Below are 16,712 nucleotides of genomic sequence, written 5' to 3'. Positions count from 1 at the left end.
GCTGTGATTTATGTCGGAGAGTGTTTTGCCTATGTTCTCCTCTAGGAGTTTGATAGTTTCTGGACTTACATTTAGATCTTTAATCCATTTTGAGTTTATTTTTGTGTATGGTGTTAGAAAGTGTTCTAGTTTCATTCTTTTACAGGTGGTTGACCAGTTTTCCCAGCACCACTTGTTAAAGAGGTTATCTTTTTTCCATTGTATATCCTTGCCTCCTTTGTCGAAGATAAGGTGACCATAGGTTCGTGGATTTATCTCTGGGCTTTCTATTCTGTTCCATTGATCTATATTTCTGTCTTTGTGCCAGTACCATACTGTCTTGATGATTGTGGCTTTGTAGTAGAGTCTGAAGTCAGGCAGATTGATTCCTCCAGTTCCATTCTTCTTTCTCAGGATTACTTTGGCTATTCGAGGTTTTTTGTATTTCCATACAAATTGTGAAATTATTTGTTCTAGTTCTGTGAAAAATACCGTTGGTAGTTTGATAGGGATTGCATTGAATCTATAGATGACTTTAGGTAGTATAGCCATTTTGACAATATTGATTCTTCCAATCCATGAACACGGTATATTTCTCCATCTGTTTGTGTCCTCTTTGATTTCTTTCATCAGTGTTTTATAGTTTTCTATGTATAGGTCTTTTGTTCCTTTAGGTAGATATACTCCTAAGTATTTTATTCTTTTTGTTGCAATGGTGAATGGTATTGTTTCCTTAATTTCTCTTTCTGTTTTCTCATTATTAGTGTATAGGAATGCAAGAGATTTCTGTGTGTTAATTTTATATCCTGCAACTTTACTATATTCATTGATTAGCTCTAGTAATTTTCTGGTAGAGTCTTTAGGATTTTCTATGTAGAGGATCATGTCATCTGCAAACAGAGAGAGTTTCACTTCTTCTTTTCCTATCTGGATTCCTTTTACTTCTTTTTCTGCCCTGATTGCTGTGGCCAAAACTTCCAAAACTATGTTGAATAGTAGTGGTGAGAGTGGGCACCCTTTGTCTTGTTCCTGATTTCAGGGGAAATGCTTTCAATTTTTCACCATTGAGGGTGATGCTTGCTGTGGGTTTGTCATATATAGCTTTTATTATGTTGAGGTATGTTCCTTCTATTCCTGCTTTCTGGAGAGTTTTAATCATAAATGGATGTTGAATTTTGTCAAAGGCTTTTTCTGCATCTATTGAGATAATCACATGGTTTTTATCTTTCAATTTGTTAATGTCGTGTATTACATTGATTGACTTGCGGATATTAAAGAATCCTTGCATTCCTGGGATAAAGCCCACTTGGTCATGATGAATGATTTTTTTAATATGTTGTTGGATTCTGTTTGCTAGAATTTTGTTAAGGATTTTTGCATCTATGTTCATCAGTGATATTGGCCTGTAGTTTTCTTTTTTTGTGGCATCTTTGTCTGGTCTTGGAATTAGGGTGATGGTGGCCTCATAGAATGAGTTTGGAAGTTGACCTTCTTCTGCAATTTTCTGGAAGAGTTTGAGTAAGATAGGTGTTAGCTCTTCTCTAAATTTTTGGTAGAATTTAGCTGTGAAGCCATCTGGTCCTGGGCTTTTGTTTGCTGGAAGATTTCTGATTACAGTTTCGATTTCCTTGCTTGTGATCGTTTTGTTAAGATCTTCTATTTCTTCCTGGTTCAGTTTTGGAAAGTTATACTTCTCTAAGAACTTGTCCATTTCTTCCAAGTTGTCCATTTTATTGGCATAGAGCTGCTGGTAGTAGTCTCTTATGATCCTTTGTATTTCAGTGTTGTCTGTTGTGATCTCTCCATTTTCATTTCTAATTTTGTTAATTTGGTTCTTCTCCCTTTGTTTCTTAATGAGTCTTGCTAATGGTTTGTCAATTTTGTTAATTTTTTCAAAAAACCAGCTTTTAGCTTTGTTAATTTTTGCTATGATCTCTTTAGTTTCTTTTGCATTTATTTCTGCCCTAATTTTTAAGATTTCTTTCCTTCTACTAACCCTGGGGTTCTTCATTTCTTCTTCCTCTAGTTGCTTTAGGTGTAGAGTTAGGTTATTTATTTGACTTTTTTCTTGTTTCTTGAGGTAGGCCTGTAATGCTATGAATCTTCCCCTTAGCACTGCTTTTACAGTGTCCCATAGGTTTTGGGTTGTTGCGTTATCATTTTCATTCATTTCTATGCATATTTTGATTTCTTTTTTGATTTCTTCTATGATTTGTTGGTTATTCAGAAGCGTGTTGTTTAGCCTCCATATGTTTGAATTTTTAATATTTTTTTTCCTGTAATTGAGATCTAATCTTACTGCACTGTGGTCAGAAAAGATGACTGGAATGATTTCAGAAATCTTAACGACAGGATCCTAGTTAGCAAAGGCCAATGTTCTCTGCTTGCTACAGTAGACTTGTCTCAGCAATTAATGACTTGTATAACAATCAGTAGGAAAGCAATGTCACTGTTGGCTTTCCACTGGGTTTACAAACATACTTTAATTAATTTATTAGCAATTTTAGCTCCTCCATTACTCACTGCAAGATTACTTGGAACCAACACGTTCAGAATGAATGGGCAAATGCTATGAAATTGACTTCCTAAGTGAAGAGTTTCAAATAACAGAATTCTTGGTCAAGATCAATAAACCAGTATATCAAAATAGGTCCAGGCTGATCTTTGCTCCTTGCAAAGACTACAAGCTACTTGAGAGACAGGATAATTAATACGTATGCAAAGCTCAGAAAGCAGTCTCAGCTAAATGCCTGCAAAGTCAGGTTTTCAAAAGTCTCTTTTTCCTGTAGTATGGCATGTATGCCTAGCACAGAAATGAGTTCACTGTTTGGGGAACACCTTGAGAGAACTTTAGAGTTAATCAAGGACTTAAAGATAGTGACAGTGGGATGATAGGGTTATCTGTAGGTAAAAAAAGGGTGTATCTACAATGGGCCCTTGCCAAACATTCTCTCTCTGTAGAGAAAAGTAAACAACATAATTAGGTCAAGTGTATATATGTCCAAGTGCTTTTAGAAGTTAAAAACACTACACAAACAGGAAGCAAATAAAGCAGCTTAAGAGTAAAGAAAGATAACCAAAACTGAACTGCCATCATTAATACCTAAATTTTTTCTGGGGAAGGTGGTGGCAGAGGGGAAATAAGGCCTTTGAGTCTGTTAGACACGTATTTGTTAAATCTGCTCAGTATTTTTAAAATGGTCCCAAACGTACATAGTGCTTTCCAGCCTAACAATCTCTGTTTATAATGTTACCTCATTTGAAAGTTTTCCCTTGAACTTGATCACTTAATGTAGACTCTGGTATCAAAAACACCTGGGGAGAAATTACCACCATCATACTTCCTAACCAGGGAGCCATTGTCTCTCTTAAGACCAGTGGTCTTGTCAATCAAGTGGGACCAGGGCATTTTCTACTGCCTTGTGCTGCTGGAAGGGCAGGATGCATGCAAGCACTTAGTCTCACTAACAGCTGGCACTTACTGGTGATTTTTATTATTACCACTGCCATCTTCTACATGCACAGTGCTTTCTTAGGGCTTCAGAAACAGGACAGGTCCTTAGAGCCCAGGATATAGGATTCTCTTCTCTTCCTATCACTGAAAATGACCTGTACTTGTTCCTCTCCCTTATAATCCTAGACTTCTATTCAGAGTAAATCTAAACTAATGCCTACTGGAGTTTACACATGTACACATTTACCCTTTTCCCACAGGAAGGATTTTAATGGTTGGCATTCCAGGCTTTGGAACTGACAGAGAAGGAGATTTTCCTTAAAAGGCGATGTTGAAAGAGATGACTTGGTGATGCTTGAATCACACCACACCTTTGCATAAAGTCAGGGTGGTTACAGATAGGTGTAAAAAAGCCCCAAGTGAGACTATAAGTCAGACAGGGGTAGAGTATAGCCCTTAGGCCAGTTCACTGCCTGTTTTTGTAATCACAGTTTTACTGTTATTCAGTCACCACCATTCATTTACATACCTCTCTGGTTGCTGTCCCAAAACAACAGCAGATGAGTGGCTGTAATAGAGACTATAAGGTCTCCAAACTCCCCAATATTTACTAACTGTCACTTTACAGAAACAGGTTGCCACTCCCAGCTAAACTCCAGTTCGCATCACATCCATACCCTACTTTAACAACTAAAAAAATAGACACAGGTATCATATATGTATTGGTGAGAGAGAAACATAGAAAAGTGCATCACAGTAATACGAAAACAAAAAAGAGTAACAAACAAACTAAACCAAACCTGCAGATTGCACAAAAGGAACAGATCAATCCCTGAACACTGACTGACTCTTACATGCTAATTTCCCCCCGTAAGACCCCCTCCAAGAACACTTTCAGAACTGGTGGATTAAAAATGGACTGTTTATGTCAATAAGAGCACAATAAAATAAACTTCCTTGCTCAGACCTTGGCTTTTTCATTTAATAAAACAATACACTATGGTAAAATATATTTTTGGAGGTGCTGAGCTTGGTTCAGACATTAAGATTTTCAATGTCACATTAATGACACTTCAATTCTATAGAAAATTCAACTTGAACAAAGGCCATTCTATGTACAAAGTGGGTGAAAAAACACACCTATTAATATTTATAGAACAATTTTCACCATCAAAAGCACATGGTTATATGCTTGATAGATTATACAAATGAATTTTCCTTCTGAACAAATATCAAAGAAAGCTGCGGTACTTATATTTATAGGGTGTTTTTGTCGTTTTGTTTAATGGTGTGAGATCCTGTGAGCTGCTAATTCAACAACCTCAATGAACAACGTGACTGGCAGTTATTGGCCTCTGACCCTAGAGTTTTAACAGAAGAATGTGCCACAGAATTAAAATAAAAATACATTTCAGAGGGGAAGATTCACACATAAAAGAAACATAAACACAACAGGAAATAAGACTGTCATAATTAGTTTGAAAAACAGCTTGTCTCCAGCAATGTACTGATTTTCATTTATGATAAATAACCATAACGTGCTACAGAAAAGCACTTTGCCAAGATGGCCTTAAAATGCTGATACTTCCCAATTAGTCCCACTTTCTGTTAAACATTACTGTTTGAAGAGTTGTATACTTTCTGAGAACTTTTCTTTAGTTGCTGTGAAAGGAGAAAAATAGATACTAGGCGGGAGGGAACTTCAGAGGGAGGTAAAGAACTGAGAATGTTCTCGAAAATAGTCTTATGTATAAAGAGAGAAATACAGAGAAACACCCACCAACAACATGGGCACAAAGCAACAGGGTAGTTATTTAGGGAAATTAATCTGAAGAAAGAAAGGAATTTGATATGCCATTTAACTTTGGATCACCCAGCCTTAATTCCCATGGAATCTTGGCCAGAGAGTCTCAGTTTTAAATTGGGATTAATTTCTTTAGCTCAGTGAATGAATTTGGTCTCCAACTGATGAAAATGCCTTAGAGCAGGAATTCTTAATCTCAGGACTACTGACATATTAAGTGAGATCATTTTCTGATGAAGGAGACAGCACTGTGCACTGTACGATGTTTAGTACCATCCCTGGCCTCTATCCTCTAGAAGTAAGGAACATCACACATCTCAAGTTGTAACAAGCAAAAATAGGTGCTAACTAGATTTACTGTGGTCATCATTTGACTAAAGAGATACAGACACAGATATATATCAAATCATTATGGTATATACTTGAAACTAACATAAGGCTATATGTCAATTATATTTTAGTTAAAAAAAATGTGTCTAGATGTTGCCAGAGAGTCCCTGGGGAACAAGACGCCCATCTTTGCCACTGAGAGACATTGCTTTACAGATACCAAAGAGAAGTGTCTGTGTGCAGGCAGATCGGACTGAAAGTGAGGCGAAAAGATATAGGACGTAAACTCTCACAGTGTCTTACAAAATAACTAAATGAATGAAGATAGGTAAATATTTTTTTTAAACCCTGTTTTTTACCTGGCTACAGATTTAATGAATAAAATTTGGCACTGCAATTAGACAGTAAGGAAAATAGTCCATTTATCTCTACTTAATTGACAGCTTGCTTTCAGTTCAAGAAAAGTTAGGTCATTCTCATAGGCATGTTTTGACTCAATGTTCCTTTTTCCACAGAGAAACTGCCTTTTTCTGACACCATGTGATTCCAGCAGGACCCACGCAGGACCAATCAGTATCATCTGAAAGCACTGTTAAAGGCTGCTGAAGGGGGATGATGGGAACTGGGAACCATCTTCACTGACAGCTCGAGATGCTGGCTGACAAAGATGCAGTTAGAAGCAAGCAGCCATGGACAAGCAGAGAATCCCTGATTCCCTTCATTGCTTTAGCCAGTTCACTCCTAAACTTCTCTGTAAAACAAGTAAAATGAGAACCCTCGTCCTCAGGGGGCTTTTTAACAAAAATCAGGCTGATGCAGGTCTCTGTCACTAACAACCATTATAATCCTAACTAGCAGACACTAAACTGCATTACAGTCAGTAGTGCCAACTTAGATGTTTGAACCAGACTATTAATCACACTGGAAAAAAAATCATTCTTTGAGTGTACTTCTTACTAAAAATTCCCCACTGGAGACTAACCAGTATAGATATTATTGAGGCCAATGCTATTTATCCCACTATGTACCATTCATAGGACCGGTCTCCTGGACTTTTAAAAAATATTCAACAAGTAAGAGAAGAGTGAAGAAAGTTTTTACAAAGGAACTATACAATAAGTAAGTTTAAAATAAAATTTTTAAAGTAAAATGCTTGGTATAATGCCAACTTTCTTAAACTTCTAAATTAAAAGAGAAACTGTTACACAAAGTTTTAATGGGAAAGGTAATATATTTTGCTTGTTGTTGAGTCACTCAGTCATGTCCAACTCTTTGTGACCCCACGAACTGCAGCACATCAGGCTTTCCTGTTCTTCACCATCTCCAGAGCTTGCTCAAATACATCCATTGAGTCAGTGATGATAGTCAAGCATCTCATCCATCCTCTGCCATCCCCTTCTCCTCCTGCCTTCAATCTTTCCCAGCATCAGGGTCTTTTCCAATGAATCAGCTCTTCACATCAGGTGGCCAAGTACTGGAGCTTCCGCTTCACCATCAGTCCTTTCAATGGATACTCAGAATTGATTTTCTTTAGGATTCACTGGCTTTATCTCATTGCAATCCAAGGGACTCTCAAGAGTCTTCTTCAACACAGTTCAAAGGCATCAATTCTTTGCCACTCAGCCATCTTTACAGCCCAGCTCTCACATCCATACATGACTGGAAAAACCATAGCTTTGACTAGACAGACCTGTTGCAGCAAAGTAATGTCTCTGCTTTTTAATATGCTGTCTGGATTGGTCATAGTTTTCCTTCCAAAGAACAAGTGTTTTTTAATTTCATGGCTGCAGTCACCATCTGCAGTGATTTTGGAGCCAAAGAAAATAAAGTCTCTCAATGTTTTCATTGTTTCCCCATCTATTTGCCATAAAGGGGTGGGAACAGGGATGCCATTATCTTAACTTTTTGAATGCTGAGTTTTAGGCCAGCTTTTTCACTCTTCTTTCACCTTCATCAAGAGGCTATTTAGTTCCTCTTCACTTTCTGCCATAAGGGTGGTGTCATCTGCATAGCTGAGGTTATTGATATTTCTCCTGGCAATCTTGATTCCAGCTTGTGCTTCATCCAGCTTACCATTTCGCATAATGTACTCTGCACACTTAAATAAGCAGGGTGACAATATACGCCTTGATGTACTCCTTTCCCAATTTGGAACCAGGCCATTTCCATGTCTGCTTTTAACTATTGCTTCTTGACCTGCATACAGGTTTCTCAGGAGGCAGATAGTTGTCTGGTATTTCCATCTCTTGAAGAATTTTCCACTGTTGTGATCCACACAGTGGCTTCAGCCTAGTCTTTAGCATAGTCAAAGGCTTTAGCATAGTCAATGAAGCAGAAGTAGATGTTTTTCTGGAACTCTCTTGCTTTTTCTATGACCCAGTGGAAGTTGGCAATTTGATCTCTGGTTCCTCTAACTCTTCTAAACCCAGCATGTACATCTGAAAGTTCTTGGTTCACATAATGTTTAATCCTCACTTGAAGGATTTTGAGCATGATTTTGCTAGCATGTGAATGAGTGTAACTGTGCAGAAATTTGAACATTCTTTGGCACTGTCCTTCTCTGGGACTGTAATGAAAACTGATCTTTTCCAGTCCTGTGGCTACTGCTGACTTTTCCAAATTTGCTGGCATCTTGAGTGCAGCACTTTCACAGCATCATCTTCCAGGATTTGAAATAGCTCAGCAGGAATTCCATCACTTCCACTAGTTTTGTTCATTGTGATGCTTCCTAAGACCCACTTGACTCCGTATTCCAGTATGTCTGGCTCTAGGTGAGTGATCACACTACTGTGGTTATCAGGGTCATGAAGATCTTTTTTGCATAGTTCTTCTGGGTATTCTTGCCACCTCTTCTTAATATCTTCTGCTTCTTTTAGGTCTATACCATTTCTGCCCTTCATTGTGCCCATTTTTGCATGAAATGTTCCCCTTGTATCTCTAATTTTCTTGAAGAGATCTCTCATGCTTATGCTCAGTCACTTCAGTCATGACTGAGTCTGTGGGACCCAATGGACTACCGCCAGGTTCCTCTGTCCATAGGATTCTCCAAGGTAAGAATATTGGAATGTCTTGCCATTACCCTCCTCCAGGGAATCTTCCCAATTCAGGTATCGAACCCATGGCATTTTCTGTGTCTTCTGCATTGCAGGTAGATTCTTTACCACTGAGCCACCTGGGAAGCCCTGAAGAGATCTCTAGTCTTTCTCATTCTACTGTTTTCCTCTATTTCTTTACATTGTTTACTTAGGAAGTGTTTCTTATCTCTCCTTGCTATTCTTTGGAACTCGGCACTGAGATGAATATATCTTTCCTTTCCTTTTGGACTTTTGCTTCTCTTCTTTTCTCAGCTATTTGTAATGCCTCCTCAAGCAACCATTTTGCCTTTTTGCATTTCTTTTTCTTGGCGATGGTTTTGGTCACTACATCCTGTACAATGTTATGAACCTCCGTCCATAGTTCTTCGAGCACTCTGTCTATCAGATCTAATTTCCTTAATCTATTTCTCACTTCCACTGTATAATCATAAGGGATTTGATTTAGGTCATACCTGAATGGCCTAGTGGTTTTCCCTACTTCTTCAATTTAAGTCTGAATTTTGCACTCAGAAGTTCACAATCTTAGCCACAGTCAGCTCCCCGTCATGTTTTTGCTGACTGTATAGAGCCTCTCCAACTTTGGCTGCAATATAATCAATCTGATTTTAGTAATGCCCATCAGGCGATGTCCATGTGTAGTCATCTCTTGTGTTGCTGGAAGAGGGTGTTTGCTATGACCAGTGCATTCTCTTGGCAAAACTGTTAGCTTTCGACCTGCTTCATTTTGTACTCCAAGACCAAACTTGCCTGTTACTCCAATTATCTTGACTTCCTACTTTTGCATTCCAGTCCCATATGATGAAAAGGACATCTTTTTTTTTAGTTCTAGGAGATCTTGTAGGTTTTCACAGAACCATTCAGCTTCTTCAACATTAGTGGTTGCTATATATTTTCCTATTATTGATCTAAAAGGAAAAACTTTAAATATTCTGATTATAAATATTGTCAATATTGCTAAAATATATATGACTGCTTTTATAGCTCCTAAATAAAGGAAAGTTTTAGGGAACTGTGACAATGATGAAGTTGATTTGTACATTTGGTCAGTAATCAATGTTTCCTAATTGGGTTTAATTTGACTACTGCTCATTAGAGTTATAAACCAACATATTCATTTAATTGTGATTATAATTCAATAGCCGAACCTTTATGGTACAATGAACAAATTAATAGCTAATCTTTCCTGTTAAAAATATCATATAAGACTTACGTTTTAATGAACTGTATACATGGAATGTATTTTATGGGAACTCCTTCAAAAAAGCTCAATAATTATACTTTCTCTTAATAAGTAACATGAGGTTTTACAGATTTCATGAGGTTTTACAAACATTCTCTAGGAAAAGGTTCTCATATCCCTCTTCCCTGCTGCAAACCATTTTGTGACTGACGGCTTCCAAAAGGGTTAAATGAAAATGCTATTCTTATCCTATTCTATGGCTCAATTCCCATTTTTTGTTACTATGAAATAACCAGGTTGCTTATGCATATTAGCTTAAAAAGCAATATATATATGACCTTTAAGAATTTACAGTGAACTTCCTCTCTTGGATTTAATTATCAGCCACTCAAGGCAGCATGAATTTTAACTGATGCTCTCAAACTGGAGACTATTTCTAGATCACTCTTAAGCAAATTAATAGCTTAAGAAGGAAAAAACAGAAAAGAAAAGAAAGCAGGTCACCGTAAGTTAGTCTGGCATATCAGAATCAACATGCATACCAGACTATGAAAGACAAGGGTTTGAATCCCAGCTCCAGTATCTAGCTCCCCTTGGGGGAAACAAATTCATTTTTTGGTGTTCTATAAAATGGGATAACAACTCCTCACTCTGCAGGATTATGTTAAATGATAAAAAAAGAAGACATGCACGTTTATCACAGCACCAGATGTATGAAATCAAGAAACGATTTTCTTCCCCTCTCTCTAGAAAATACTGATTATTTTACAGTCAAAAGCAATTTTTAAAATATTTAATTATACAGGTAGTTTGCTTATAAGCCACCAGCCACAAAATTTTATCTAGTGGTCACTTTGATAAGCCATGAAACATTAATTTCAAGGGCTTCTTAAACATGAGCTCTTTGCCTGTCCTAACTTGAAGCCTTCAAACATATACAAACAAAACAAAAATAAATAGATAAAAATGTAAAATCTATACCTTTCCTGAACTACTTTTATTCTACTTGAGAAGAACAACTATATTTTATGAATGGGTGGGACTATCCTATTTTGTGTCTGACACTGGATGCTTATTACACAATCATCAGTCACCTCACTTTGAAAACTGCCCTACAAGATAGGTTATCATGTTTTTACTCACTGTTTTGGATTTACAAACAAAAACAAAAAATCCCTGAGGCTTAGCCAATGTATGTGGCTGGAACATGGCAATCCCAGGCCTCTAGGTTTCAGGGACATGATATTTTAGATTTTCTGACTCTGACTATATAGTCTCTGAAATATACTAAAGAAAAAGCATTGTACCATCCACATTGGTCTACAACTTATTTGTATTTGCACATAATGGGTATTTATTAGTTCAGTGGTAAATCCTTATTTACTGGCGGCCCACAATATGCTAAGCAAAAAGCAAGAAATGGGGTTGAGATATACTTTAAAAAGGCAAGGCTCCTGGAATTTACCAGTACATTTTGGTAACACAATCCTACTCCCTTGATATTCTACCTCCTACCCTAAACATGCATATCTTTAAGCTTTTGCTCTCAAGACCTTACTGAATACTTGCTGTATGCAAGACAGTGCAATCGTGGTAGGTGCTGAGATGTAAGAGAGCTACTGATTGATTACAAGTACCCAGTGAAAAGATAAAACCTTCCCCACAGAAAAGTCTCCTTCTCCCACCTGAAGCAAGAGCTGCTAATCAAGGGGTGAAAGAGACCGATGATGGGGCGTTAGGGATTCTACCATGATGACATAACTTCAGTAGGAGACACAATGTGAAATTATATGCAGATTTAGAGAAACTAAAAACTGAAACTAAAAAGCTCCAGTTCCATAAAAGCAGGTATATTCATCACACACAAGCACTGTGGCTCCTGTTCACACCTAAATCTTTACCATCATAGCAACAAGGAGGGACCTGAAAACTAGGGGATGATGGTAGATGGATGTTTCTAAATAAAACAAGAGATAACTTCCCGTAAGGCTTGGCATTTGGCTACAAACTCAAGTGCTAAAATGTTCAATTGCATCATGGGAGCATTTGAAACTATGGCAGGAAGTAAATTACTGAAAGAAATTAATGCAAGGTTGCTCTATAGTCTTTTGTATAATTTATAGTTTGCATTAATAATTACATTCATTCATTTTCTCTCTTTTTCTCTTACCTTGTCCTTCTGGAGTTTCACCAAAGGGGTTCACTTCCACCTGAGTAGCATCAATTTTCAGGAAGAGATTGTATAGCTTCTTAATTTGATCTGCAGCCTAAATATGATCAAGTGAAATGAAACTTCATAAAAGTAGAAAAAAATTATTTTGCTACATTAATGATACCTTAAAAATAACAAGCTGTCTATTTTCAGTTAGGTTTTCTGAAGGGGAAAAAAAGAGAAGCATAACTATTTTAATTTCTATTGCTATTCATTAGAAGAAATTGTTCAACTTTCCTCCAGACACTAGAAAAGACCATCACCAAGAAACAAAATATTTTCAGTATGGCCCAAAAGTGTTGTGAATCTTTTTGAAAATTATCATGTCCCTATTAGCTGAGTTACACTGCAATATGAGCTAGAATTACTAGTACAAAAAAACTCCATTTAAGTAAAAGGTAAACATGATTTTGAGAGTTTTAAACGATGAGGTTTTCCTTGGTATGCTGGAATAAAACTGTTATTATATTCAGCAATCCAAACCTATAATCTGTGAAACAACAATTACTGAGTATCTATTGGAAATGGTTGCAAAACAAGAAGATGGAAGACCTAAACAGTACACTTACTGGATAGCACAATTCAAACTGCAAACAGTTTGTCCCGAAGGCATAAGCCACAAAGAACCAGAATATTCAACAGTTTCCCTGGTGTTATACCCTAACTTCATTTTTCTCACTCTGCTTGAAATTCACTCGCTCATTCATTCTTTTCAACCAACATTTATTAATTGCTCATGTCACAGCAGGCTGGCACTTTGTGATCTGGGGCTAGGGGGAGGATCACAAATGAGGTGTGACAGCACCCAGGAAAGCCCGCACCTGCAGTAAACACAGCCTGTTCACCATTAACAAAGCAAAGTGAGACTGTGTAATGTGCAATCAAGGCTGAATGTTGGGGTTTAGTCTTATTCTCAGCTCCAACTTATTTCCCAGCCATACTCTCCCCATTTCCACATTTTTTTTCATGGTTCCCAACCTGCATTATTTGCCCTCAGATTCCTTTCCAGTTTTTCCCCATCTCTACTCTATTTATCAGGGGAGCTGACACTTGTACACTGGGTTTTCAAGGCTCCTGGGCCAGCTGGCTTCAGTTCAGCCAATGGGAAGCAGCAGTGGGAGACAGGAGCTGGGAAGAAGGAAAAAGAGTGGATATTTTTACTCCTCTCTTTCTGCATCCTCTCACTTTAATTCCCATCAGGGTCCCAACTTCTGTATCTCAAAGTCCAGTAACACTACCACTTCACTTTGCTCCTTGAGCACATAGGTGGCAACAACTTTCTATTGCTGTTCAGCTCTCTGTGTTGCCTTGCTGTTCACTCAGAAACTTCTCAGTTCTCACCGCACCTACTTAACCAACTACCTAGAATAAAGTCCCACTGTGGTCAATACTGGGGTTTCCCAGGTGGCACTAGTGGTAAGAACCTGCCTGCCAATGCAGAAGACATAGAGATGAGGGTTCAATCCCTAGGTTGGGAAGATCCCCTAGAGGAGGATATGGCTACCCACTCCAGAATTCTCACCTGGAGAATTCCTTGGACAAAGGAGCATGCTGGACTACAGTCCATAGGGTCACAAAGAGTTGGACACAACTGAAGCAACTTAGCACACATGCATGTGGTAAACACTAGGAGTGATTTCTCTGTTCTGGTACTAACTAAAGAACTCTTGGAGATGTAAGTAATTCATTTTACCTTATTTTGTTTGATGTACATGTGTAAACATCCTTAAATCCTAATTTGAAAGCCAGTGGATATAACCAAATATATATAATGAGTTAGACTGAATATTTATAATACTAATTTTTTGTGGCTAGATAGTACATGTACATAATGCAAAATACCCAAGGTCCACAAGGCTCCCCCTCAGGATCTTCACCAGACTCCCCAGCGACAGAGCCCCCAGTCGGTCCTCCTGCAGCAGCCACTCTATTGGTTCATTAAGGGATATAGCTATACAAATCCAAGTGTACACATTTTTCCATTCATCTTTTTAAAATAACAAACTTGGTTCTACACTTTGTTTCTTTACTGATCGATTTCAGAGAGCCTTCAGCAGCAAAACAGAACAATCTTGTAAATGATCACATAATATCTTATTGTATGGATATATCATAATTCATTTAACCTGTCTCCTAAATAATGGCCATTTGGTTTCCAGTAGCTTGACATTACTTCAAATGCTGCCTTATCTGTGTGTGTATCTATCTATCTACCTATATATATATATGCATATATATATATATATATATCCTTATATCCTACACTGATTAAACATCTATAGGATAAATTCTCCGAAGTGGGGAACAGGGGGTGGGCATTTTACATAATAAAAGATTATCTTAAATTGTTCTTGCTCTTATCTTAAATTGAAGCTTTCACTGATGTCCCCTCCCACAAACCAGCATTATAGAGATTTTTATTGTTTTAACTCACAACCATCAGCTATTTGGGTATCTCATTTACGGTTTTAATTTGAATCGCTCTAATTATGAATAGACCTGAGTATTCTATGAGAGTGAGACATCTGTATTTCCTATGCTGTGAACTCTGCATAGGAAAAATCCACATATTTTTTTGGTGTTTCTCATATTAATGTACAGGAGGCATTTTTACATGAAGGAATTTAGCTCTTTATGTCATAGAAATAGCAATATTTTTGTCCTTTAACATTTGTTTTTTGCCCATGTTTTTGTTACTTCTGCCACATGGAAATCTAATAACATTAATAATAATGTCACGCTTTTCTTTTACAGCTTCTGGCTTTGTGCCAGACTTGGAAAAGGTTGGTTCCCAACCTAACAATTCTATCATTATTTTTTCAAAAATTTAAGATTTCCTTTATTTAATGTTTACTTTTGTTTTTTTTTCTTTTTGGGTGTAATCCAAGTGCATTTTATTTGAATCACAGTGTAAAACAGGTAAGTGACTCACTGTTCAAACTTTTTTATATTTTTAGAGATTTCCCAGGTTGTCAAACAAATGTGCAATGTGAGCTGCATGACAAAAGCATGACGTCTATTCTGGACATCATAGCATCACTATACCTACACAGCGTCTGTATACAGTCAATGCAATAAACAATGGTAGAAAAAATCATTAATGTAATAATATGGAAAGACTTCATAACAGAAATAAATTCTGAGTGCATACAAGTATAAGATCTTATCCTAGTTACTTCAAAAAGTTTTTGGTTTTAAGTACACATAACATAAATTTCAGGTCTTCCCTGGCAACTCAGTGGGAAAGAACTCGCCTGCCAATATAGGAGACATGAGTTCGATCCCTGAGTCAGGACAATCCCCTGGAGAAGGGAATGGTTACCCACTCCAGTATTCTTGCCTGGAGAATTCCATGGTCAGAGGAGCGGGCTATGGTCCCATAGGGTCACAAAGAGTCAGACATGACTGACTGACTAAGTGTGCACGCACGCACACACACACACACAACTTCACTTAGCACAATGTTCTCAAGACTCAACCACAATGCAGCATGTGTCAGGACCTCCCTCTTTTTCAAGGCCAAACAACCTTCCATTGTAGGTATATACTATATTCCGTTTATCCATTTACTTGTCTATGAACACCTCGGTAGCTTCAAAACTTCTAAAGCCTATATTAACCTTGCTTAGCATGAAGCCTGAATTTTCTCAGGCTACTGCCACTGTAGTTATACATTAACACAGCACTTGGAGGGCATCCATATTACAACTGTTTATTATTGTGCAAAGGCGACTATAAACATTTTTTGAAGCAAGACTAAATCTGTGCTGTAAGATCTGCAAGGGGTAAACGTTATATAAAATCTGTGTTGTAATATCCACAAGGGAGAACCAGCCTGGCTTGCAGACAGAATGTGCCTTATTCCAGAGGCTATACACCAAATGACTATAAAGCCCATCCAGGCAAAACGTGTCAGTCTGCCCAGGTGTAATAGCAGGAAATGGCAGGGCCTATGGCAAACTGAGGTTGGCTCTTCTACTTTCTAAATGTGTTCAAATTTAAAAAACAGATTAAACACCAGTCAAAGGAAACATTCTGCTAGTTAATGTGCTGTGAGCCAGTTTGTTACTGCCACTTATTTCCTCAGGAACCATGCTGTCCAAATATTTATTTTTTGCCACAATTAATGTTATTTCAAGGTTATATGCTAAGCAATTAAAAAATCAAGCCTAAAATCAAACATCCTTGGAGCCGTGCACATGAAACTCTGACAAATTTACCAATGTCTTGAAAAATGTTTGAACAGGTTAAAAAAAATTGGAAAAAACTTCTATTGCATCCCAGGAACTAATACGTGCACTATTCAAATAAGATTCTTAAAGCTAACCAGAGATGTAAACCATACCTAAAAGGGTTAGTGAGCTGGTATTAACTTGACTGATCAGATATTTTCATCAGTTTAAATACTGGAGGCACATGCTGACAACTCATGGAGCCTATGTTTTTAGAAATGAATAGTATAGATGATAATTAAGACATTCTTGAGAAATTTGTGGATTTTAGTCATATTGAGTTTTCTCATGGCTTTAGTCTTTTCAGCCAATTCTTGCTGAAATATATTTTCACCAGGAACATTATTTTGTAGGTTTTTATGCAAGGTGATGTTTATTTTTTGTTAAATCTAATATTAATACATCATATTTTAGAGACATCAGGCA

General features: G+C 37.3%; 1 protein-coding gene across 1 annotated transcript in view; it reads right to left on the bottom strand.

The window, feature by feature from the left end:
* Positions 1-16,712, bottom strand: part of SUCLG2 (succinate-CoA ligase GDP-forming subunit beta) — a 263,040-nt gene that overhangs the window by 104,143 nt on the left and 142,185 nt on the right. The window contains exon 7 of the mRNA XM_020890178.2: positions 12,013-12,109. Coding sequence (XP_020745837.1) covers positions 12,013-12,109 — 97 coding nt within the window. The remainder of the gene's footprint in view (positions 1-12,012; positions 12,110-16,712) is intronic.

Source organism: Odocoileus virginianus, chromosome 26 (genome assembly GCF_023699985.2).
Source record: "Odocoileus virginianus isolate 20LAN1187 ecotype Illinois chromosome 26, Ovbor_1.2, whole genome shotgun sequence".
In the NCBI taxonomy this organism is placed as follows: Eukaryota; Metazoa; Chordata; class Mammalia; order Artiodactyla; family Cervidae; genus Odocoileus; species Odocoileus virginianus.
The sequence above is the reverse complement of the archived record's forward strand: the minus strand, read 5'-3'. Positions and strand labels throughout refer to the sequence as shown.